Source organism: Dryobates pubescens, chromosome 5, assembly GCF_014839835.1.
Source record: "Dryobates pubescens isolate bDryPub1 chromosome 5, bDryPub1.pri, whole genome shotgun sequence".
Lineage (NCBI taxonomy): Eukaryota > Metazoa > Chordata > Aves > Piciformes > Picidae > Dryobates > Dryobates pubescens.
Window position 1 is genome coordinate 37,952,074 of NC_071616.1, and position 26,285 is coordinate 37,978,358.

General features: G+C 41.3%; 1 protein-coding gene across 2 annotated transcripts in view; it reads right to left on the reverse strand.

The window, feature by feature from the left end:
* MIPOL1 (mirror-image polydactyly 1) overlaps nucleotides 1-26,285 on the reverse strand; it is a 199,213-nt gene that overhangs the window by 47,662 nt on the left and 125,266 nt on the right. For both annotated transcript variants that reach the window (XM_054162228.1, XM_054162227.1), the window contains exon 10: nucleotides 11,345-11,439. In XM_054162228.1, coding sequence (XP_054018203.1) covers nucleotides 11,345-11,439 — 95 coding nt within the window. The remainder of the gene's footprint in view (nucleotides 1-11,344; nucleotides 11,440-26,285) is intronic.

The window sequence follows — 26,285 nt, forward strand, 5'->3', positions numbered from 1 at the left end:
AGCAGAAACTCTTCTGAAAAAGCCCATCACAGCAAAACTGACAAGGCAAGTGCTTTAGTTCACGTGTTTTACCTCTCTGCAGCAAACAGGTAGAGAAGTTGTTTGCCTAAGTTTAGTGAAATACAGTATAAGGAGTTGCAAAGTGTTTCTGGATTTATATGTGCTTGGTAAATGAAGAGACTGGTTGGTCCTCAACTAATTCTAAACACTCATGAAAGTGTGTCAATGCAGCACCACATGCAATAACAGAGGCAGAATTAGCTTAGCATATGCTAATTATTAAAATTGCATCACAGAATGTGTTAGGCACTTTGGTCCACATTCACACTTCCCCTCATCTCTTCTTGGACCTGCTGCTTAGTGTTTCCTATTGGCAAGGCTCCTCTGAAGGCCAAGAGCCAGCCCCTGGGAACATTAAGCACAAAGATTTCATAAAATGTAGGTCAGACCAATCCATGCCTGAGTCAACAGCAGCACAAGGCAATTTGAGTGTACTACATTCATCGCCGTGCTGCTTGCAGGGATGGCGTGGGGTGGCTTATTATTCCTCCAGGTGGCTGGGATCTCTGACAGTTCAGTGCTTCCTCTCCCTCAAAGTTTTTACACGTTGCTAAAGCTGAGTAGGAAATAGTTTTGCCCAGTGAGATGGGAAAATTTCCAAAATCGTGTCAGGGCTAAAAGAGAAACATTCACTAGTACTTGTTGTGTGTGTGTCTCTAAATGAATGAGAGACAGAGGAATCTCAGAGAGCACTCTAAAGGCTAAGATATTGAATTGGGAGGCAAAAGAAGAGGAAATCCCCTCCCCTACCCCCACCCCCCTCCAGGTTCAGATACTGCTTTGTCAGTTCATTGCCTGCCATATAAGCACTGTAAACGCCAAGCCTATGCTATGTACTGGAGTTTCTCTTTACCACTCCTTGTTTGTGCAAATGGTCAAGTATTGATTGTAGTATGGATGTGAGTCTGGTGTGCCACGCTCCCAAGAAGGTTCCTTATCCACTGATTTATAAAGTCAGTCTCTCTGACTTTGTTATTGCTAGCAAGAAGAACAAATCTAGAAGGAGAGACGATAATCAATTCCAGGCTAGAGAGGAAGAAGTCTGGGAATGGGGCAGGTGGAAGAGGATAATAAACCCAATAAAGTGTGCAATACATCAGGATAACAAGATAAGAGGGTAGGGCTTTTTGTCCACCGTTCACCTGCACCAAGTCTTTGTCAAATGTAGCCAGTAAAACCTCATGCAGTTACTCACCTGTCTTCTTCCCTTCCAACCCAGTGCATGGAAGCAGCCCTCCCCAAACCTAGGACTTCTATCTCCTGCAACACTAACAAGAGCTGTGTCCGCATAAGGAATACAGAGACAAAGGGAAAGAAGACAGAGGGGCTTATCAGTGGGAAAATGCTTACAGGACTATGTGTCCTATGAACAGAAAAAGACCGACCAAACAAGAACCTGAGTTCTGCAGTATCCCCCTGGAAAGTAGCACAGTAACAGAGGAGAGGCCTGTACACACAGACTCTAAATTGCAGGTCCAAAATACCAAGGTGTTAGCACCTCTCACACATACAAACTGACTAAAATTCCCTGAAATCTCCATGAGTTACTCAGAGAAGGTACAGTTTTAAGCATTTTTCACTGGTTTCAGCACTCAGCTCAGTAAATGAGCAGGAAGAAAGCACACGAATTAAAAAACAAACAGCAAACGACAAACAAGGGCTAAATCTTCATTTCTTGCACATCCAACTCTCCACAAAATCAGGGGGACTTAATATGCAGAGGACAAACTAAGAAATACAGTTTGGTTAGTGCTTGAGGTTTTTTAGAATAACAACAGACAAACAAAAACCTTAGTGCTCTCTTAGAGAGACATTCTTTTCCACACATTTGGCTGTATCAAATTGTAGAGGGTTAGGTTCCTTCACCAGAAGACATGTCACGCTGTCTCTGTCTCCTACTGTATAATAGATGCAAGTGCCTCATCTCTTTGGTGTAAACCAGAATCTCTCCTCTGCATGGAAGTGGGAAATTTATTAGCTCAAGATTTATGGTTGATGTCAGGTGTCTGAAACTCTTGGATAAAACAGAAGAGAGAGAATACTTAAAACACAACGGCCATCTTCTCCCTGATCTCCCCAAAACTGTTATGTGCAAAGAACAGCAGGTTTACAGTGATACCATTATCCAGTCATTCTTCTTAATGACTGTAATTATACCATGTTACGTCTAAAGCAACTAACATTGGAACAACAGGACTGTTGTACAACACAATACCTCAACTGCCAAAACTGCAGTGAGCAGACAGGATGAAAACAGCAGGAAAATGAGTCAACGGCCATAACTGAAAAAGTGAGATAAAAAAACAGCCACGAAAAGACCAGTTCTCAGAGGCAAACTGCAAGGGCAGGTGCTCAAGGTATCTGTCTGTTGCTTTATTGATGGACTGAGATCACCATTCTGCAGCCTCACTATGTTGCTGTAAATGGGTCCCAGTGCATTCGGACTGGCAAGCTGGGTATGAGAACAGCTCAGTAGTACTGACACGCATCGTGTCCCCCTGAGAGAGACTTGGACTGGAGAAATCTCTGACAAGGAACTGAGATGGTAGAGCAAACAGAGCAGGGGTCAGTCAGGATACAGAGCAGAGGCTGAATATTTAGGCAGTCAGTGCCCTTGCAGTGGCAGTGACAGATTTGCTCCTGCAGTGGCTGGGAACTACACAGAACACAAGAATATGATGAATATCAACATGTTTGGTAGAAGTCAGTATTCAGTATCACTAAGGTTGGAAGAGACCTCAAAGGTCATCGAGTCCAACCTGTCACCACAGACCCCATGACTAGAGTAGGGAGGCCACTAGTGCCCACTGCAGGCTTGAACTCATGACCTTCCCATTAAGGGTCTTATGTGCCACCAACTGAGCCACAGACTGGACTAATTTAGAGTTTTCATTAGCTCTTAAGACTGTAAGGAGAGGAGCAGTCAAACAGCAAGAATGATATCATTATATATGTATGCACAGAGCCCATGAAGTATGGTTGAAATAGTACCATCTGAGCACTGTATTTCATAGCTTCAGCCATGAAACTATAGGACAGAACTAAATTAAACATGCATCACTGTATTCAGAGCTGGAATAGAAAACAGTCTTTTTAGTTCCAGGACTGAAAACAATGCCTCACTTTCTTCATCTCTTTTTCCAGTTATAGGGTGATTTATTTCTGTAATTAAAAATGAACATTGAGTTTGTCCCTGTGCTTGTAAGCCTTTCATATGAGGAAATCACAAAAACCCCAACCTTTCTTGATGTGAATGCTGAGACTAGAAGACCTCTGTTCTGTGGGGAAAATATTGTCATTGCCTCCTCATTTACAATAGAATAGAATAGAATAGAATAGAATAGAATAGAATAGAATAGAATAGAATAGAATAGAATAGAATAAACCAGGTTGGAAGAGACCCTCAAGATCACCATGTCCAACCCATCATTCAACACCACCCAATCAACTAAACCATGCAACCAAGCACCCTATCAAGTCTCCTCCTAAACACCTCTTCTTGATTCTCTTCTCTTTCACATCCATTAATTCCAGTCTTTAGAATGGTGATCCTCCACATCATTGTACAAGAGACCTTGTGGGAGAACTATATGGGCTTTCATAAGAACAACTATTAGTTAGACTGTTTACTTGTGTCACTTAAACATGAATTCCAAAGTAATTGAAGTGCCAGGGTCACTGAAACCTTCAGGTTTGGATTTTGTTAAAGGTCTTCAATAGTTTCAAACTTACAGAAGTGACAGAAATGATTAGGGAGCAAGACAGCTGTTTGCAGTGCTGAGAGAGAAGCTACTCATATTAATTGAAAGTATGATTCAAAAAATACTTATTTCAGGTCATAAGAACAAGAAGGTTTCGCTAAAGTTACTCTTCTGTTTCATTATTGAAAACCATCACATAGCTGGAAAATAAGCTATCTTCTCACATGCTGGCTGTGATTTAGGGATTCGAGTTCCTCTGGCCAGCAGGAGCAGGGAAGTCATTGTGCCCCTGTACTCAGCACTGGTTAGGCCACACTTTGAGTACTGTGTCCAGTTCTGGGCCCCTCAGTTTAAGAAGGACATTGAGACTCTTGAATGTGTCCAGAGAAGGGCAACGAGGCTGCAGAGAGGCCTTGAGCACAAGCCCTACGAGGAGAGGCTGAGGGAGCTGGAATTGTTTAGCCTGGAGAAAAGGAGGCTCAGGGGAGACCTTATTGCTGTCTACAACTACCTGAAGGGAGGTTGTAGCCAGGAGGGGGCTGGTCTCTTCTCCCGGGCAATCAGCACCAGAACAAGAGGACACAGTCACAAAGTGCACCAGGGGAAGTTTAGGCTTGAGGTGAAGAGAAAGTTCTTCACAGAAAGAGTTGTTGGCCATTGGAATGTGCTGCTCAGGGAGGTGGTGGAGTCACCATCCCTGGAGGTGTTCAAAAAGGGATTGGACGTGGCCCTTGGTGCCATGGTTTAGTAGTCATGAGGTGTTGGGTGACAGGTTGGACTTGATGATCTTTGAGGTCTTTTCCAATCTTATTGATTCTGTGATTCTATGTCACACCTGGGATTGTGACATGCATCTCTCCATGCTACTATGATCTTTCTTTCAGCTCTTCATCTCAATTTCAGAAGACTAAAAAGTAATTCTAAATTAAATTTCAACTGAATATTGCTATTTTTTGTGGGTTTTTTTCCAAGTATCTGTTCATTAGGAGATTTGCTGAGATAAATGTGTCTTCCCACTGTGAACTCAAACCTGCAGCTATTTCAGCATCTCACACATTTCTATGGCAAATTGGAAAAAGCTTTGGGTAAAGACTTTTTGCAAGAAGTTTTCATTGTCCCTTCTTCCCTGTGAACATCAGACCTGGCAAATACATGATTACAGAGGAGACATTACATTTGTCATTGCAATAATTATTCAAACTTATAAAAGCATGCCTAAATTTTGCCTTAGAGGCTGGATCACAGGATGTTCGGGGTTGGAAGGGACTTCTGAAGATCAAGACCAGCCCCTCTGCCAGAGCAGGACCATAGAATCTAGCACAGATCACACAGGAACACATCCAGATGAGTCTTGAAAGTCTCCAGAGAAGGAGACTCCACAACCTCCCTGGGTAGCCTGTTCCAGTGCTCTGTGACCCTCACAGTGAAGAAGCTCCCCCTCATGTTGGAGGTGGAACCTCCTGTGCTGTGTTCCATCCATTCCTCCTTGTCCTATCCTAGGGTGCAACTGAGCAGAGCCTGTCCCCTCCCTCTTGACCCCCAGCCTACAGATATTTATAAACATTTATTAAATCCCCTCTCAGTCTTCTCTTTTCCAGACTAAAAAGCCCCAGGACTCTCAGCCTCTCCTCACAGGGCCGTGCCCCAGTCCCTCAATCATCTAGGTAGCTCATCCTGGATATACCAACTGTTATTCTCAGCAGCTTCATTCAAAGGTGTGTGAACTAAGACAGATGTCCATATGTTACCCAGCTGGGGAGTAAACAATAAAGTCACTGAACTAAGCATCACTGCCTCTGACTCCAACACGAAACCTATCAAAAGCATCCTTTTAAATAAGGATAGCTCTGTATTCTTATCTGGCTGTCTCATCTTTCTTTGCCAAGAGGTTGATATTTTAGAGGTGTAGTTTTTTTTTTTGGCTAGAGAAATACTGTGGATTTAAAATCAACATAATTGGGAAAACACATATGTGCTTCCCTACATAGAGAAGTATTTCTCATACACAGCTATGCTGTTTTAGCTCATATGTGAAAAACAAGCAGGATGCATTAGCCCTTGTAATGTGTAGGAGAAGTACACTTCTGAAGCATTATTGAAAGAGAAGGAAGCTGATTATAAAAGTGGACAGATCACATAACTGAAAAATATGCAAATAAGAAAACCCTTGTGATGATGTTCAAACAGAGCTATGTGAGAAAGAGGTAGTGGGATTAATACTCCCACATGCTTCAAAACTTGTTATTTGGATACAGCCTTCTTTAGTCACTGAGGATCTATGATTTGCATTAATCCCTAGCTTAAAAGTGCATTGTGTTGAAACAATTGTATTAGTGAGTCAGAAACTCTATGCTGCTCCTAACTGTTATGCAAATTTTCCTTTCTGATATGTATTTTTTGGGTTACTATCCAGAAAATACAATTTTCCTTCTGTGACATGATACAGAAACAACACAAGAAGAACAAACAGAAGCAGGGAACCTGCCCAACTTTATTTGGAGCCAACTTCCTTCTGTATCTCAACTACATTCTTCCTCCTTTTCTTTTTCCTCCTTTTCTCTATCCTTTCCTTTTAAAAAAAAAAGTGGGAATTCTTCTGTAATGTGCTCCTTGTTGAGGGCTGGAATTGTTCTGTGATGTGCTCTCTGTTCAGAAAGTCAAAATTCAGGTAGCAATCAATGTTCCATCACTTATTTACCAAAAGCTCATTTTAATTCTGGTTTGGGTCATTCAGGGCTTCCACAAAAGTCCAGTTTCAGCTAAGATTCACTTCCCATTTCATCTGCAAAGAAGTATGATTTCCAACACAGACTTCTTTCACAGTTGGAGAAAAAAACCTGAATGGCTTCAAACAGCAGCAGCTACCAGATCATAGAACTGTAGAATAATTCAGTTTAGAAATGACTGCTGAGGGTCTCTTGTCCAACCAACCTCTCTCTCAAAGTGATATCAACCATAGATCAGACTAGGTTAGTCATGACTTTATTAGACGCTTGAAATTTCCAAGGAGGAGATGGTAAAAATGCCCACTGTAGGGGAAGATCAGATTTGAGACCATCTAAGGAACCTGAACATGCACAAGTCCATGGGACCTGATGATATGTATCAGGGAGGCAACTGACAGGTGAAGCTGTTAAGCCACTATCTATCATACATGAGAAGCTGTGGCAGTTCAGCAAAGGTGTCACTCACTGCAGGGTTGGACTAGTGAGCTTTAAAGGTCCCTTCCAACACAAACCATTCTATTACTCTGTGAAACCTCTCTGGGCAACCTGTTCCAGTGATGGACAGCCCACATGGTGAAAAAGTTTTCCTTTAAGAAGCAGCTGGTAATTCTCATTTCAGTTCAAGTGTGTTGTCTCTCACCCTCATGTTACACAGCAAGGTGTAGAGCCTGTCCTTGATAACCTCCTCATAGATGCTGTCAGGCTGCTGTTAGGTCTTCTTGAAGCCACCACAAAATGATTAATTTTTTTCCCCAGCTGAACGAGAGCAGTGCTCTCACTCTGTCTTCACAGTGCAAATGCTACAGCTTCCTGACTATACTGGTGGCCCTCTGTCAAACTCCCTCCAGTTGATAGATGTCTTACTTTAACTGGGGATGCAAAATTGGATGCACTACTCAAGATACCAGAAATCTTTCTCCTGAAGGAAAAAACAAAGGGAGATTTCTTTTTTCCTGAAGGTCTCCCCTTGTTTCCCTCCTTTGAGCATGCCTGTGCATGCATACAGAATTACTGAGGCTGGAAAAGACCTCTGAGATCATCAAGTCCAGCCTATGACCTAACACCACCATGCTGACTAGACCATGTCACTAAGTGCCACATCAATCTTTCCTTAAACATCTCCAGGGATGGTTACTCCACATCCTCCCTGGGCAGTCCATTCCAGTGCCTAATCAGCCTTTCTGTGAGGAAGCGCTTCCTAACATCCAACCTAAACCTCCCCTGGTGCAGCTTCTTACCATGCCCTCTGGTCCTGTCACTAATTGCCTGGGAGAAGAGCCTGAGCCCCACCTGACTATAACCTCCTTTTAGGTAGTTGTAGAGAGTGATAAGGTCCCCTCTAAGTCTCCTCTACTCCAGGCTGAACCACTCCATCTCCCTGAGCCTTTCTTCATACGACTTTCCCTCCAGCCCCCTCACCAGTCTCATCGCTCTCCTCTGGACCTGCTCCAGCACCTCAATATTCTTCCTGAAGTGAGGGGCCAAGAGCTGCACACAGTACTCAAGGTGAGGCCTCCCCAGTGCTGAGTACAGGGGCAGAATGACATCCCTAGTCCTGCTGGCCACACTATTCCCGACACAGGCCAAGATGCCATTGGCCTTCTGTGCCACCTGGGCAGACTGCTGGCTCACGTTCAGCTGCACGTTAGGCATACAGACACACACAGAGACATTCTGAACCTAAAAATCTCTTCCCTGATTTTGCATGATAAAATGATATTTGACTTTTTTTTTTTTTTTCTGGATTACATTAATGTTAGTGAAAGACAGATTAGTACAAAAAGGCACATTTTAATGTGATTGTTCACCCATGCATGCACTCAAAAATTGTGAATACATGCATACAGTCATTACTTTTATGATCAAACTCCTGAGGTGTGGTTGTGCACTAAGGCATGGCTTTTGGTATCCCTTGTACACTTTAATGATGACCTCTAGTATCTGTGGTTTATTCCCCTCCACCCCCTCCCCTTAGATCTGTTTCTCCAAAGTTAAAGGATGATGTAGAAATCTCAGATAAAACAAGGAAATAAAGAAGAAAAGTAGGAGAAAATGCTTTTTCTAAAGCCAAGGAAGACCCAAGAGCAGAAGGAGGAGGGGGCACCCACCAAACAGAACCAAAATTCCCAAGCCACTGTCATGCTGGCACTGTGGAGATGACATAAAGTGGGAAAAGCTGTTAAAGGCATGACAGAAAAGTAAGGGAAGAAAATGTTCACTACGAATATTAATGTGCTTCATTGCAGCTCTACACTTCAGATGAGGATGGGAGCATGGGTGGAAGCCTCTGTTTTGTTCACTGGGGGGCTCTGGAGTCTGTAAGAGAAATAACTGCAGGGAAATGGAGTCTTGAACAACAGATTATCTCCTAACTTATTTGGATCAAAGCACCAAACTTCCACCTCTGTTCAAAACAGGCTGTCTGAAAAACACCCTCAGTGCTTACTTGAGATTACCATAGCAGGGCAAGCAGTAAAAGGAAGTAAAAAGACCCACTAGACATCTATACAAGCATTCCTTAGCTCGCTTCCACATACAAAAGAGAGAGTAAACTTTCACTCAGCTGGGATGGCCTGGGAAATGCACTCTTGCTTTGTCATTCATGATCATTGTGGTCATCTCACCCTTGGCCTGATACAGCCTCCACAGCTTTATGCAAACGTGAGCTGGATTCTTTTCTTCACATGCCACTCACATAGCATGTGTTCAATGTACTGCCTCACTACTGGATGACAGAGGCTGCAGATCCTCATGTAACATAAGGGAAACTTCAGAAGAATCCTCATAGTGATGCAAGAAATTTCTAACCAAGGCAAAAGACAGGCCTGAGAACTCAAAACATTTCTACTTATGGATTTATAGGAATCTTTTTTTTTAACCTTTTACATCCCTCACCAGGTTCAACTACAGGTGACCTCTGGCTGTCCTAGCCATGTCTCTGTAGGCAGAGAGGTGGTGAAGTCTCTATCCATGGAGATATTCAAACCCATCCGGATGTGGTCCTGGGCAACTGCTCTAAGTGCCCCTACTTGAGCAGGGGTGTTGTACAAGATGTCACTGTCCCTGGAGGTGTTCAAAAAGGGATTGGACGTGGCACTTGAAGCGATGGTTTAGTAGTCATGAGGTGTTGGGTGACAGGTTGGGCTTGATGATCTTTGAGGTCTTTTCCAACCTTATTGATTCTATGATTCTATGATCTGTGAGTCTGAGAGTCCAATTCAGAACACACTCAAAAAACATCCTCCTCTAAGGATAGTGATGCAGGAGATAAAATGTTTCACTTTTGATGTTCTGAAGCAGTATGTAAGTCGTGTAACTTAGTGGTGATACAGTAGCCCTTGTCCCTAGGGATAATCAGGTGAACATTTCTACACCTTATGCCATCACCAAACTTACAGTGAAATTTTGCCTGTTCAAACTAAGGACCATAAGGTAAAAACACTGCACATTTAGGTGGTGATTCTCACAAGCCATTATTGTTAACATTTTTGAGATCTAAAGCATTTACCTAAGTAAACTGCAGCTTCTGCCTACCACCTATGTTAAATGTTGTATGTTGGTGCAAACTTGGTGCGCCATGTCAAAAACACACCTCAAAAGCCGATGAAAAATCTCTTGCAATGGGCAAACACAAGCAAAGGCTGAATTTCTGAAATGCCAACACAAAAACTGCATTTCAGTTTTAAAGGTATTCCACAAAGCACATTTGTGTGAGCACTAAAGGCACTATAATAAATTCTTTCTGCCTTGGCAAATCACGCCACAATTTGTGCACACTCCAAATGCTGACCAAATTCATTAAAAGCAATAATCACAAATTGCTCGGGGTTGCTATTCACTATTAACAGGCTTTAAATAAATGCCTAGGAGATTTAGGAACAAAAGTTGGTTTTGAAACTTCCCTCCAAGGTCTTAATAAACTTAATGAGAAGGGGAAACTCAAAAAACCTCTAGCAACCTGAATATTTTTCACTTCTAAATGCTGAAACACTGAAAACATACCCAGTTTTGTAACTGCAAATGCTTTTAGTCATAGCTAACTAGTCCTCTTTATTTCCAATGAACATAATATTCACACTACATTTATTATTTACCTCTGCAGCCCACATCCCTCATCACAGACATTCAGCCTTCAGATTCACAATTTTCTGCTGTGTTGATGCCAGTTCTCCTGCCTTTAACCTGCTGGCAGCTCTGTATATCCTCTCACACAGGAGGTCAGGATGAAATGAGAGCTGTAACCCAACATCACTCCATAAAACAACCTAACTCCTTCACCGGACCACACAGAGCTTTTCCTTAGGGACTAAAACCCACTGATCTATGCAAATGTTCAGTGCAGCCCACCAAAAATAACGAGAGAATGGCTATTTCTCTCATTCTACATACTGCTACAGCACCTAAGGAATTAAAACATGCATATATAAACACACATATTGTATTGGAGTTGAAAAAGAGAAACTGTCTTTTAGAACTACAGTTTTTATTCTTTTGAAATCTATGTCAAGCTAGGTAGGTGCAAACAGCCAGGGAATAAACCAACATTTATGTCAATTGGTTCTTTTGTCCTCGTGGTTTTAAGAGAACGCATTGCCCTAACACACCTTTTATGAGAACCAATTGCCAGCAAACTTCCCCTTTGCCTTAGAAGAAAGTCATAGAAAATTTAGGCTATAAGAAAGAGATTTCAAAGAGATGGCTGCTGAGCAGCAGAGCAGAAATTCAGGCCTTGATTCATTGATGTACTCACAATTGCAACAAATTCCTATTTGATAAGGCCATTTCCTCACTCACGGACACAGTATAGAAACTTTCGCCTAGGGGTCACTGATTTTTTATTAGGATTAATTATTGTACCTGTAATAAATACGCAGTGTCTGGATTTCTTCTTCTGATTTTTTGCACTGCTGAAGAGCAGCCTCCTTTTCTTGCTGCAAGGCCATCAGCTGTGCCTGTGAAATGATACACACAACCATAGAATCATTTATTCAGAATACCCACATGGCTTGGCAAATGTTGCAAACCTTCCCATGTTCATTTCAGCCAAGCTTTATTACAATGACATATATGAAGTGACACACTTTTGTAACATTGCCCATGTAATTCTTATGCAAAACCCTTTCTTGTTCTAGCATTGCAGTTGTTTCTATTTCCTCCCCCCACCTCCAGCAGAATGATGTTTTGAATGGCTTCCCTCACTGATATGGCAAACTTTTTGAATGGCTAAGGTTAGTTGTCTTCAGTTCAGCCAAATGTTTATCATCAAGTGCATTTCATATTGCTAGAATGTTTCTAGAGTGCAAAACTGTTGACCAGCTTACAGAGAGGGAAGCAAGGCACTCAGCCACAAACTATTGATGTGTGACTCTTATCTGCACATGGACCTCTGGCTGTAAAGCATGGCTCCTGTGGTGGGATCTACCGGTTGATGTCACTGGCAGCAGACACTGGATAATCTGCATTCTGAGTGGCAGCAGGTGATGAGCCACAGGGGCTGCTGAGACCAGCACCACTGGCTCACTCTGTGATCTGGGTGCATTCTCACCCAGGATCTGGCTATAGTGGAGCGCAGGAATCCCTGAGCAATCTCCCACCTGTGAACCCTTCCGGATGTTCCCCCTCCTGTTGTTTATTCACACTGCTCTGTGAAGGGCTTGTGACTCAGTCATTATGGAGATTGCAGCATGTAGCTTGTAAGTCAGGAAGGTAGCCAGCCCCAACCTGGCCTTACGGTTAAAGAAGAGGAAGGAGAAGAAAGCAGTTATGTATATTTAATATGGCTCTACAGCTTAATCACCATTAATTTTAAATGTCCAGTTTCCAGAGCACTGCAAGACTCCCTTGAGGGCCAAGGTACCATATAAATTACCCTAAAATCAGCAGATGATTAATTGTTGTAACAACAAATAAGGCTGGGTCTGCATGGCAATTCTTTGACACACGAGCCCGAGCATTGGGCTGCTTTCCAATGTTTTTAATTCACGGTGTAAGTTGTTAATTGTACAAACCGTGGAGCCCCAAACGAAGAGGCACATGTGTGAGAAATGCTGACTGCAAATTCTGCCAACTTTTCAGGACAGCAAAGTGGAAAAGTTTCTTGGTAAATTAAAGACCTGTTACATGAGCTACAAACACATGAGGGAAAATGCAAAGAGTTCAGCCGCCAGCTCCGTCAAACTCACTGTACAGCCCTGAACAACTCTGTCTGTATGCCTCAAAAATCTTTCTCCTGAAACAGGACTCCCACTTGCTTCTGTTTCCTGTTTGTCTGTTAAGACTGCAAGTCTTCAAGGCAGGTGTTTTACTGTTTACTGTCAACTCCCAGTCATCTATGGGCAATTTATTCTGCTGGTTGATTAATCACGTCCTGGATACCTGGCTGACTCCTGGTGAATTTTATTAAACACTGCAGCGCACAAATGTAGCTACACAACCAGTTCCTGCACTGTGCTTTTCAGTATGTCATGTTGCACTCAGGGTTGTGCATTGCCTGGGTACAGAACCTGCTGCTGTAATTGCTCCTGTAAGAGACGTTCATAAAATGTTAACAGGAAATTCCCTGCAGAATAAAAACAAACCTTCTTGCTCTATGGAGGGTTCCTTCAGCTTTAAAAGCAGAAAGTGTTAATGTTTAACCTCTGAGTGACATCAGTTTAGAGTTTCTGACACTGAAAACAATGTACTGGCTGCTGGCAAGCCCTAACTCCTGTTAGCAAGAGGTTAAAATCCTCTGCAGGTGAGCCTCTGGCCCAGTGTTGCTTGCTGCCTTGCAAGCAGAACTCACAGAACACAAGGATGTTAGCCAAACCAAGCTATTTTCTGTAATTACACTGTTCTGTAGGTGAAACAGCATTCTTAAAAATGGGAAAACACACTTGAATCAAAGTAGGTGGTTTGTTCTAGAGGCCAATAATTAACATCCTTGCCAATTTTCAGTGTACTGTGAAGTGTGATTGAAATGGTAGACTGGAAGGAAATGTTTGCAGCCGACACACCTACTCATGGAGAGATTAACGGCTAGTCTCTTTGGAGAACTATCATAAAAATACACCTAATGTTTCATTTGCTTTTCAGGACAAAAGTCAGAAGGCAGCAGAGACTGAGGACTCTTATTTATGTCAGTTTTTCAGCAGAGAAACTGAACTGATTTTCCTGGGTTTGTTTCTGGGCTTGCATCACCAAAACTAACAGCAAAAATCAGGTGTTTTGGATTAAAAAAACAAACCCCAAACCACCAACAAAAACAGCTACAAAAACTGATGGAAAGAAAAGAAGACATTTGCTTATCTCCTCAGTAGCATGTGGTGGAGTTGATACCAGGGAGCTCCTTGAAATCAACAAGAATTCAAGCACCAGAGTTTTTGTGCACAGCATGGAGCCATGCGACAAAATGACTCATCATTCATGGCCCAAGGAGTGGTAAACACATATGAAAGACTCAAATATCCTCCCCAAAGAGACATGTCTTCCTTCACTAGGAGAAGGAACCCTAACAATGCCCATCACAAAGTTAAATTGTGAACTAAAATAATAGTGCCTGCACTACTATAAAACATTTGGAAGACGCCTATAATGTATATTGAAATCCATCCATGGTGCACATGGCAAAGATCCTACATGAGCTCACCTCTAGCAATAACAATAGCTGCTTGGAAACTTTTAAGCAAAATATTATTTCATTGGAAAAAGTCAAGCTGTGGAAATCAGAACTCTTCACAGAAATGGATCAGACTTGATTTCACTTTTTTTTGGGAGGTAAAGGAAGAGCAACGGGAAGAAAAAGAATGCAGCTAAGGTTCCTCTGGTGGAGGTTTTCCCTGAAAATGGTCAGTTTAGAGGTGAGGTTGGTCTCACTAGGCTGTATGGGGCTTTGGGCAACCTGATCTACTGTGAGGTGTCCCTGACCATGGCAGGGGGGTTGGAACAGGATGACCTTTGGGGCTTTGGGCAACCTGATCTACTGTGAGGTGTCCCTGACCATGGCAGGGGGGTTGGAACAGGATGACCATTTGAGGTCCCATCCAACTCGGACAATTCTGTGATTTTGTGGTTTCCGCATTGGCAAAGGGGGCTCCCTCAGTGAAGTTCCTGAAGTTCAAGTTTAAACTTGAAGTGTATCCTGATCACTGAGATATGGTCTCTTGCTTACAATTTTATTTTACCCACAAGTCCCTACGCTTTAATTTTTGTTTTAACGTGGCCAGATCTTTCCTCTTTCTCTGTCCCTCGTCTTGCTTGCCTGCAAAAGAAAAATCTTGATTCTACACTTCTCCCATTTGGCATTTTTTCAATTACTTGTCGAAAATTTAGTTTTCCCAATTAAAGCTAACAGCTAATTGCTACCTATCAAACAAAAATTGGAAAAACCTAGGGAAAATCTCGTTACTGATCCTTTTGCTGTTGCTTTTCTTTAAACATCTCTAAATTAACAATGCTATGTGTTTTCTTAACCCAAGGGCTTGAAAAATACAAGACTTAAGAACAGGAAACCAGGGGGTAAAACTAGTTTTTATGTTCTCCTTATTCCTCTAGGGCAAACGTGAGAACCCTCAACATGAATCTGAATTGAAAGAGGTTAGAACACTCAGCATCCTATGATGTCAGGTTGGTTCCCTGTGGGTGAGAGATGGCTTTTACATCTTCTAGCATCCAACAGGAGGAAAAAAACCATTCAATGAACTTGAGTAATAAAACTTCACAGTTTTATCTTTTTACTGATTGTTTTTCCTCATGAATTTATAGAGAATCTATTTTCACCCATATATGTTTATAGAGAGCATATCTTTTTGCTTTCTTACATAGGCTGAACGAAACCCCTTTCCTGTCATCTGTCAGTAAGCAGGCTCTCCATTCTCCTGATCAGTTCAAATTCATCCCTCATCAGTGCTCTGCTAGCAGTACATCCTAACTCCAGTGGAAACACCTTACCTGATGCATTCTTGCATCCCTTTTGCTCACAGTCACGCTGTGGTATCTGTCTGCTTTCCTTCACACTACATTATCCATCTAACAGTGGAAATTCTTATTCATCCTGAAATGATGATACTGTATGCCTTGTACCATTGAATTCCATCCCACTGCTTTTATTTTTCTGGTGCTTGAGGCCATTCCAATCTTCCTGCAAGACATCTCAAACTTATTTTGTATCAAGAATATCTCCACTTTGTATTAATAACATCTCCCAGATCTGCATCGTCAAGCAATTTTGCTGGTACGCTGCTGCTCTTCATGCCAAATGTTACAGAATTACATAATGTCAGGGGTTGGAAGGGACCTCGAGAGATCATCTAGTCCAATTCCCCTGCCAGAGCAGAATCACCTAGAGCAGATCTCACTGACAGCATTAAAGAAAACTGGTTCAGCACCAAATGGTGAGAAATTGGAGAGAAACTCCACTAGTGAAATCCTTGGATCTTAACATGTCTCCTTTCAAAGCTGTTTGCTGTTGCCCTCCTGCTAACTAGTTCCTTAATGCTTCTGACTTATCCTTCATCTCCTTCATGGGTACATGACATTTTGCAGACAGACGTGAGCTTGGTGTGCCCATCCTTCCAAACAAGAGGTGCTAGGTGAACTCAGTTAACAGCAAGCAGCATTGCCCACATTAAGCTTGTGCCTGCTTGTAAAACAACAGCATACAAATTCTCCACTGTAATTAATAATTTTCCCTATGGCACCACACATAAGCTTATGTGTCAGCTTCTCCTTAACAAGTCTCCTTGTCCAAATAACCAGTTATCATACCAAAGAAGAATTCTTGCATGGTCTAACTTGGGTTGCACTGCAATTCACTGTTGATGGATCCAAGCTATAAAAACGTTTTGCTTCCAAATTCCCCCCAAAGTCTCACAGTGAGGACTGGTCTATGATTATCCTTCTAAATACAGATGCTGCCTCTGCTAACTCCCTGTCCTATTACACTCTACAGCCTCATAGGATTTATTAAAGAGCTTACTATCAGTCCTGCAATTTCAGGTAGCAGCTCTTTCAGAACAGGGGATGGAAACCATCCATTATCCCAGCCTGAGCACAACATACTGAACTGCTATGACGTAGTCTGTTTCCATACATTCACTTTTCTTAACCCCTCACCTCACAGTTTACATCATCATTGCCCAAAGCCAAGAGAAAAATAAATAAATAAATAAATCTCACACTTTCAGACCTAATCCGGATTATCCTTGATCTCCATGCCATTCTCAGAGTAGTGGCACATTTCCTCTTTCCTTGTTTTCATTTCGGTTGTTACACTATTGTTTGCTTTAATTTCCTTTCCAAGGGCCTATTTAGCTTAACCTCTGTCAATTTCAATTTGTTTCTGTTATCTCCTGTTTTCTAAGACATGACTTTCTTGCTTAATAAATACGCTTATTGTACAAGACTTACTCTTTATTCTTTGTGAGACTATAATGAACCAAATTAGAACTGACACCTTTTCCACCCAAAGCACTTCTCTCCCAGCTTGACTGAGATAATTGTCAACATGCAAGTTAACTCAGTTGCTACCAACAGCTTTCTTTCTACTGGTACAGGATATTCTTATGGGTTAGAAGAAGGCTGAATGAGAAGTTTGCAGAGTCTCTAAGGTAATTGCTTTATAATGCAGCAATAGGATGTCTTTTGCCTCCTTTGGTCTTATGTTACCTGGAGTTTGAAATGGAAGCTAGCCACAAATGGACAGCTGAGAATTGCTCCCATTTCTTGTGGGGCTGAAGTGTGCTTCAGCTGATATTAGCAGGCTAGCTGGATAGTAAGAGGTCAGGTATCTTCTCAGGGAAGCAAGGGACTGTGAAGGGGAACAAAGGTTTCTTTCATTCTTAATTAAAATAAATAAGCAAGAAAAAAAAATCTGGAAAAATGTTTTAAAACCATTGTAGAAATATTTTAATCTGACATAATTTTTAAATGCTTTTATATTTTACACATCATGCCAGTGAGAGGAGTACGTCCCACATGATAGAGCAGGTCATGTTCTGACACATTATGACATCCAATTTCTAACCATTGTGTTATTTTTACATTAGCAGCTGCTACTTAGTGCAGATTACAACAGCTCATCTTATTTTCTATATCAAAGTGTCAACATATCAAACTGTTCCACCAACAACAGAAGCAGGTGACGCTTTGATCTGGAAAAGAATATAAGCACTTGTCTTATTAATTAGAGGATCAGAGGTTTTCAGGGTCAAGAAAAAGACTCCAGCTAGCAGGAGGGGACTGAAAATGCCTCGCACTCTAATAACACTCTAAGTGATCTCCTTGTTTTTTAAATCACAGTGCTAACGTGTCAAACTGTTTCATTACAATACAAATAGAGGACATGTTGACCTAGAAAATTAGATGAAATGTTTCAACTTGCATTTAAGCATCAGCTGCTCCTGATGATTTTGAAAAGGAAAAGTGAAAATTAGAACTGTACCAGAGGAGATGTTACAAATCGTTGATGCATCATCAAATACCTAACAATAATGAATCCAAATCAGAGCTGTACCAGAGTGAATGTTGTAAATCACTGCCACATCACGAAATCCATAACAGTAATAAATCCAAATTTCAAGTGCAAAATTAAAACTTTACATTGACTTTTTGAAGCCTTGATTGTAGCTTCAAATATTCACCAAAGAAAGAGTAAATCCAAACTGAAAATGTAAAACTAAAGCTTCACGTTGAGTGTTTGAAGTCTAAAACGGAGTTTCAAACATTCACCAAATTAACAACCATAAATCCAGATTTAAAGTATAAAATTAGAGCTTCACGTTGAGTGTTTGAAGTCTAAAATGGAGTTTCAAACATTCACCGAATTAACAACCATAAATCCAGATTTAAAGTATAAAATTAGAGCTTCACATTGAATGTTTGAAGTCTAAAATGGAGTTTCAAACATTCACTGAATTTCTGGGAGACAAACCAGAGCTATACAAGTTTGGAATAGTAACTGAAGGAGGAATTCATAAAATGTTGTTTCTTGATACATCATTTCCTCTATCTCAGTACATCTTAACTAGGAGTAAATTAAGTAACTTTGTTGTTGAACCTCGATGGAAACGTGCTGCTGCAGAGGATCAGTGGAGCTAGAAAAACAAGCTAGCTAAGGGTTGTTTGTGTGTGTGAATTTCAGTGTATCACTGGCAGTGGTGGGAACTCTAACGGCCTTTAAACTACAGCTTCCCCCAATAGGCTGCCACAACCACACCCGGAGTTGACATTCCCTCTGGGCACAAAGGAAAGGGATCTCAACAGCAAACATGACCTTTATGAGTTTGCATCAGGATCAAACAATTAACCATAATAAGATTTTACTATACAATCTAATACTATTGTTGGTCAGAATAAATATCAGTTAATGAAACTTTTTTTTTTTTTTTTTAATAAAAAGCATTGTTTGACTGCAACAGTAATGCCCTGTTGAGATGCCTTGGTTTAGATGGAAATATATCTGAGGAATGTCAGGCAGAATTTCTGACAGAAGAGAAAACTCCTTGCCAGCCATATGATTACGTATTTTTTTTTGTTGTTGTTGTTTTGGCTGCAGAGGCCTCTTGCACTGACTCTGGACATGGTAGCTCTTACCAGCGAGAATGCTTCCCCATTTCTGGTGACTTCCATTGCTCTATGTCCTCTCTCTGTGACTAGTACGAAAATTTGTTTATTAAACTGCTAAGCATGTGAAAAGGAGATCCAGGCAGAAGATGCATTGTGGGAAAGGAGACTAACTCCACAGCCCGCACACCAGAACATTTGAGGGTGCCCAGCTTGGATCAGGGAGCTGAAATCAGGGTTTTCACATATGTATATTTTATCTAATTGGAACTAAAAATGCTGAACCTGGAATCTTCCTTTTATTCTGGAAAGGGAATGGCCATTTTCAGGATGTGTTGCACTGCAAGTCCACCTAATGCCGCCTTCCTGAACTCAGTGTTTTTGCTATCCCTAATTGAATAATTTTAGGGAGCTTTTCAGAAGACTTATAAAAGATGTCACTATGAGGTTCAGCCTTTTGTCTTCATCACAACAAATTGCCCAGTAAAAATACCATACATACCACTCATATGAGTGTTGCTTGTATGGCCATTCATTCCTGAGAGGTCCTGTTGTGACTGGGATGACAGCAATAAGCTACAACAAATATTATAAAGATTATACAATGAAGATCAGCAGATCCAGAGAGATGATTCTACCACTTTGCTCTGGGGAGACCTCAACCGGAGTATTGTGTCCAGGTCTGGAGCCCTCAATATAGGAAAGACATGGACCGGAGGAAGCTCGTCCAGAGGAGGGCCTTGAGAATTATCAGGAGGTTGGAACATCTCTGCTACAAGGACAGGCTGAGGGAGCTGGGGTTGTTGAGCCCTGATAGCAGCCTTCCAGTACCTGAAGGGGGCTTACAGGAAGGATGGGGAGAGACTGTTTACAAGGGCCTGTGGTGACAGGACAAGGGGCAATGGCTTCAAAGTAGAGAAGAGCAGATTTAGATTGGCTATCAGGAAGAAGTTCTTCACTAAGAGGGTGGTGGAACACTGGAACAGGTTGCCCAGCGAGGTGGTTGAGGCCCCTTCCCTGGAGATATTTAAGGTGAGGCTTGATGAGGCCCTGGGCAACCTGATCTAGTTGAGGATGTCCCTGCTGACTGCGGGGAGGTCAGACTGGGTGGTCTGTGGAGGTCCCTTCTGGCCTGGACTGTTCTATGATTCCGTGATTCTACAACAAGAAGAAAACAAACCACTGAATAGTTTTTTACTACTCTGTCAAAAAAAATGAAAGTAAAGTTTCTTCATCCTCTGGATTGTTATTTTGAAGTATCCTATACTTCTTCCAAGCAGCTATGCTTGGAATATGGTATATTTCAATTAGCTATTCAAAGGATAATCCAAGGCATCTGATGTGTGTCTGAGATTAATACATGGAACCATTTTAATATAAAGAATGATTCACGGAGTGAGGAAGATTAATTTGGAATCCTGCCCCTGTGAGGTTGACCCAAAACTGTAATTGATTTCCCAGGGTCAAGATTTTAATTTATGGTTTCCATTTGTTTGAGTACATCGCTAAAAAGCTCCAGAGATACCATCATACATACCTACTATGTGCACATGGATAACTACTGAAGGGTACTACAAAGCTTATTTCAGGTAAGATATAATCTCAGTGACAACAAAAAGACTCCTGAAAACTTTCAAGGATGACAGCTCCAAAATAGACATTCATAGCTGAATTGGGGTTTTTACATAAATAATGTCATGTGCAGAGATGCTGAGCTTTTAGCAGAAGGGATTTTACTAAGAACACAAACTGGAGATGCTTTAAAATAGCAGGTAGTTAGGTCTCCACGTACCGAGAGGTAGATACTCATCTCAGTACTAAATCATGATGCACACTGTGAAAAGAAAATTAAAGAATCAAGAAGACTTTAACAGAGAAGCAAAAAGCCATTTACAGCAGTTATTTTTGCATAGTATCTATGGCTTTAGAATTCATATGAACATAATAAAAGCAAGTCAGCTCCTTTACTTGTCAGATTAGACTGCTAACAGCTGTGGGCTTGTGGGAAACCTACAGTTTTTCCTGTTCTGTAATTCAAGTTTGTCCTTGGTGACATCACACATTTTGTTTCTGATCTAAAAAAAAATCAACTGGGAAAATGCAATTTCAAGTAAATACTGGGAAGACATCAGCAACACAGAGATACTTGTCTTACTTGAAGGGAAAATAAAGCGTGCTGGTTTGGGCATATTGTTTATCTGACAATGTCTCCTTATGTCACCCTTCATTGCTGCAAAGGTAACTGGACTAGAAAACAGACACATCCCTTCTAAGGTAGATCAGGTTATCAAATATAAGCCTAAAACAAAGAAGAAATAACCTCTCTGATACACTTTAATAACAGGTGTGTTTCCTTCAACTCTGAGAGACCTGCCTTGCTTCACATGCACCATGAAGACTATTACATTTTATAACAAACATTACTGGCAGTCTCCTTAGGGGAAATCAAGAAGGAAACGATCACGTAGGCTGGAGTGAGCTGAAGAAGCCTTCCACGTGGTGTCTGAGACCTACTGGTAGATTGCTCTGGGAAAGCTTTAAATGTCAGCACCCACGATAAACCCACTGTCCACACAAATTACTTTGGCCATTTATGATATCAAGTCAGTATCTGCCACAAACAGCACGTTGTCAGTACAGGATCCAAAAGGCAGTGTTGTAATGTTGTCTCAGAAGCTTTGTGGTAACAAAGACCCTATTCAATAAGAACAGCATTGCCCTCAGCCCCAAAAGTGTCCTATCCAGTTTGTCGCGGAACTGAATTGGCAGAAGAACAGAAGAAAGTTCTTGTTACAGCCAGTCGTGATTTATCTGTGCTGCTGCCAGAAACCGTGTGTGCTTTCAGGGCACTCTCTCTGGTACATGTTCAGGCTCTGCTAACAGACCCCAAATGGACCACAGCAGCTGCATCTCTATTGCATCGCTATTGCTAAAAGGAACTGCCCAGAAACCATGCTCTGGCCTCAAGATCTACTGGCATGACCTGCCTTGTGTTACTATGTCAAAAGCTCTCTTCTGTCCAATTACAAAAAGAAGGGCTCCTAACATCAGCTTGTCAGAAGGGAATGGGCCCTGGTACGTAGCATCTTTCAAAGGCAGTGTCTGGAGGAGTGGGTTAAAACTGTGCCAGGGAGCTTTCTAACAAGCATAGAGGACTGCATGTCACTGTGCAAGCCCATGCACTGATCTTATTGCAATTTTAACAGCAGGTACAGCCAAGTGGTCTTGTCAGCTAATAAGGACTTCATAATCTTGACTGAGATTGATGAATCTGACTTCCATATGACTGTGGCTTACAGTTGGCTTCTCTCACTGTCAGTAGGCTGGTGAAGCTCTCTTGGTTGTTCAGCAGGTATCACCCACAGTTCTGTACCAAGGATGCAGGAATAATTCTTGCTTGGATAAATCTTTCTAACCTTATTTCACTACTCAACCTCTATTGCAGGCTCCCCCTTACGGTAAAGTCCTTGGTTTAACCTTCAACCAGTCATTGATCATGCCTCTCCATTGCTGTTTAGACTTGGTTATCCTTCGGTTTCTGTGTTATAATACATTCACTTACTGCAGTTTCTTACACTTGCTTTCAGCAGTCACACTGAGACTTTTAACACAACTCGGATACTCTGCACATTTCACAAGTCTCTTCTGTGAGAAAGTATGTACATTGAGATCATTCATGCTTCATAAAAGTTGCAGGGAAAAAAAAAGCACGCAAGGCAGTAACTTGAGCCAAAAAGGAGTTAATTTACGCTCCAAAGCTTATAGCTGATGCTAAGTGATAATATACTTCAAATTACAACCTTTCATGCAAAGAGACAGAATGACTGTTCCCTCTTGACAGACAGTTCTTCTGCAGAAGGCAGCAGTGTCTAATCCCACTATCAGAATTACACTACAAATCTTTCATAAAAGCCGTGAGTCTGTAGAGGAATCTAACACTGAATTCTCCCAATTACTTCAGTGGGACTGCTTAGGTCCGTAACTCTTCCAGGATTTGGAAGGAAAGGCAGGGTAGAGCTTGAGTGAATATTTAGTACTTCACCTTGTGGTTGTCACCTTATGGAAAATTAATTACTGGCAGGTATACAAATTTGTACTAGCAGGTGTAATATTTATCTGGTATTTTCCTACACACAGAAACTCAGAATCAAAGTGCTGAGTTCAGTAACAACTGTTAACACTTAAGGAAAGAAGAAATCATCACTGAATAAATGTATCTGTTATCATGAAAACTAAGGATAATCCATGAGTATATACCCCACACTGTCCAGACCTTAATTATGAAGACATCATCAAACCAACTCTGAATATGGCAAGACTGTTACTACTTTGATATCTGAAGTTCTCATCAGACAACATAGCAAGACAACTTGGGCTCTTGCTCCAGATGGATTATATTAATGTTGTGCCTAGCCCTTTCAAATAAAAGGCAAAACTGTGTGCATATTCCTGAGGATGGCTGCAGGCTTCACTACCTTCAGCCACTTGTACGGCTAAGGTGAGCATGAATTTCAGAGACATTATGAACAAGCTACCATCACATCTCCTGTGATGAGAGATGCCTCAACAGGTCACTTAAGCAGTTCACTTTCAATCTGTTTAATTATAACTGTGCAAAAATGATCAGTCATACTGAGTTTGAATAGCTGGTGCTGATTTTGACCAGAATTCCCTGAATCTTGCTTTTGTTTTCCACCCAAATGGAACTCAGGCTATGGATTGGTCTCTTCTCCCAGGCAACCAGTGGCAGAACAAGAGGACACAGTCTCAAGCTGCACCAGGGGAAGTTTAGGCTCCAGGTGAGGAGAAAGTTCTTCACAGGAAGAGTAACTTGCCATTGGAATGGGCTGCCCAGGGAGGTGGTGGAGTCACCATCCGTGCAGGTGTTAAAAAAAAGATTGGATGTGGCACTTGGAGCCATGATTTAGTTTTCATGAGATGTTAGAGGTGTTTTCCAACCTGGCTGATTCTGTGTGATTTAAAGTTGAAGTAAGAAAAAGAGAATAGAGGTGTCTGGGAGAACCTACATTTACAACTTTTTAGGAACCCTTTGTCTGATGGAAAAAACACAGCAGAAGATTCAATAGACAGCACCTCGCTATTGAATCAGCAGGAGAGGGATGCCTCCATGTATCGTTATGGACACTACACTGTTGCATGAGATCTGTTGATATAGGTAAATTACCTTTACTCAGGTAACTCATGTTCTGATACTAAAGACTTCAGGTTCTTTCTGATAAGAACAAATTTGCTAAATTTCCTCCCAGCTGCACATCTATTAGGTTAGATTGTATTAGATCTTTGCCTTGGGCAGGAGCATTCCTATAATTTCCTGCCTAAGTTTTTGTGCATAGTTGCAGGACATGTCTATATTTCTGTTCCAACTCACTCAGAATTCAACTGGAATAAAAAAGGCACTTACTGCATATCTGATATTTCTTGTAATCTTCAGAGGAAGGAAGAGGAAGTGAAGGGAATGAGACGAGTGATACGTTACCCACAGGAACTTATTAAAATCATAGCTTGCAAAATGAAACAAAATAATCCACTGAAAAGATAAAATTTTTTGTCAACTCTCAAATGCTCAAGCAATTCTCCACAGTATAACCTCACAGAGAAGGTGCTTTTTCTTCCCTTCCTTTTTCTTTCCCTTCCCTTTGCCCCAAAGGAACCATTTCAATCACCCCAAACTGTGGTGTACAATAATCACGTCCTGATGAAACCAGACTGGAAAAGCTTCTCTACATCTTACAGTTAGAATCTTAGCCAATGCTTTTGTTTTCATTTGTCCAAAGCATATCCTATACTTTTTCACTGCACCTATTATGCATTTCTTCACCTGAACACCTGTTGAACTAAACTTGTCTTGCCAGAGTAATTTTAATTATGCAATCTGTGCTCTTTCGATGGCAAGCGCCTGGGTAGAATTTCTCATATACCTTTCAACGTCCCCAGTAGACAATTAAGTACTGAGTGTACAGAAATATCTGCCAACTGAAAAGTTAGTGAGACAAGTTTAATCAAGTGATCTAGACTAACTTTTAGCAAAGAATCCAAATTTTCTCAACATCAGTTAACCACTTCAAAATATCACTGATAATGCTATTTCTTAGACCTTTTTATTGACTCAAGTCATTCACACAACCTGCAATACATGCCCGACTTACATAATACTTCAAGGAATAGTTCCATCACTACTTGTACACTTTCTCTTCCTAGTTAATATAATGAATGGCAAATATATCTCTAGCTTTTAAGAAAAGTTGGGTTTGCAGGGAAAATCCTGACCCACTGAAGCCATGAGAAGTTCACTGCAGATTTCAATGGGATTAACATTTCCCTGTACTTGTAACACATTTATTCTCTCTGTTCAGTGATATTCCGATTATATGTGTGCTGTACACAGGGATAACACATAGGGTCAGTCTAGTTGAAAGAAATATCTTTGGCTTTCTGTTTGCTGACTGATACTATAAATGCAGATATTTAGAGAATCATTGTGCAGAACCCTTTTCAATCCTGTAATGGTAAAGCGGTGAGATATTTGTGCAGCGCAAGGTGCCACCTGGCATTTACTTCTTAACTGACAAATGTACGCAAGTTTCATCAGAGGAAACAAAGGAAACACCATTTGTGCAACAATTTTTGCAGAGGATCTGAGCAGCAGCAATCAAATTCAAAATAAAGACACCTTTTTAAGGAAGGGGTGCATGGCTATTAAACTCACACAGCAATGGGGGGATGCCATTACTTTATTTTGGAGGCTGCTGGATTGGGAGCCCTATGGCATAGGCATAATGGCTGTGGATTGTAGCTGCTGTATGAAACTCCACAAAATGCTTTTGATCCATTTTATCTTGCAACTTAGCAAAGAAATGTTGCAATAAGAAACACCAACAAAGATCTGAAAAACTTAAGCTCTGGATTACCATATTGTGTTCTCCTGCCATTCAATGTGTCAGACAAAGGCAGTGGTGTTCAAAGTGGAAAAAGAAGAAAGAAACTGGTCACAGAAAGTGCAGAGCACAGAGTAAATAATATTCCTCCACATCCCTACTCTTTCATAGATTTGTTGTTAAAAGAGTTGCAGCAATTAGGCTTTTGTTAATTACCAGCTGTTGAAACAGATGTGTTGACTGTCCTTATTAGCCAACAGCTGGGAAAGGAGAACAATTGATGCTCTCTAAAACCAACAGCCAGCTGCTTTGCAGTAATTATCTCCTATTGATAATACAGGTGATAAAGGCAGCAAAAAGGT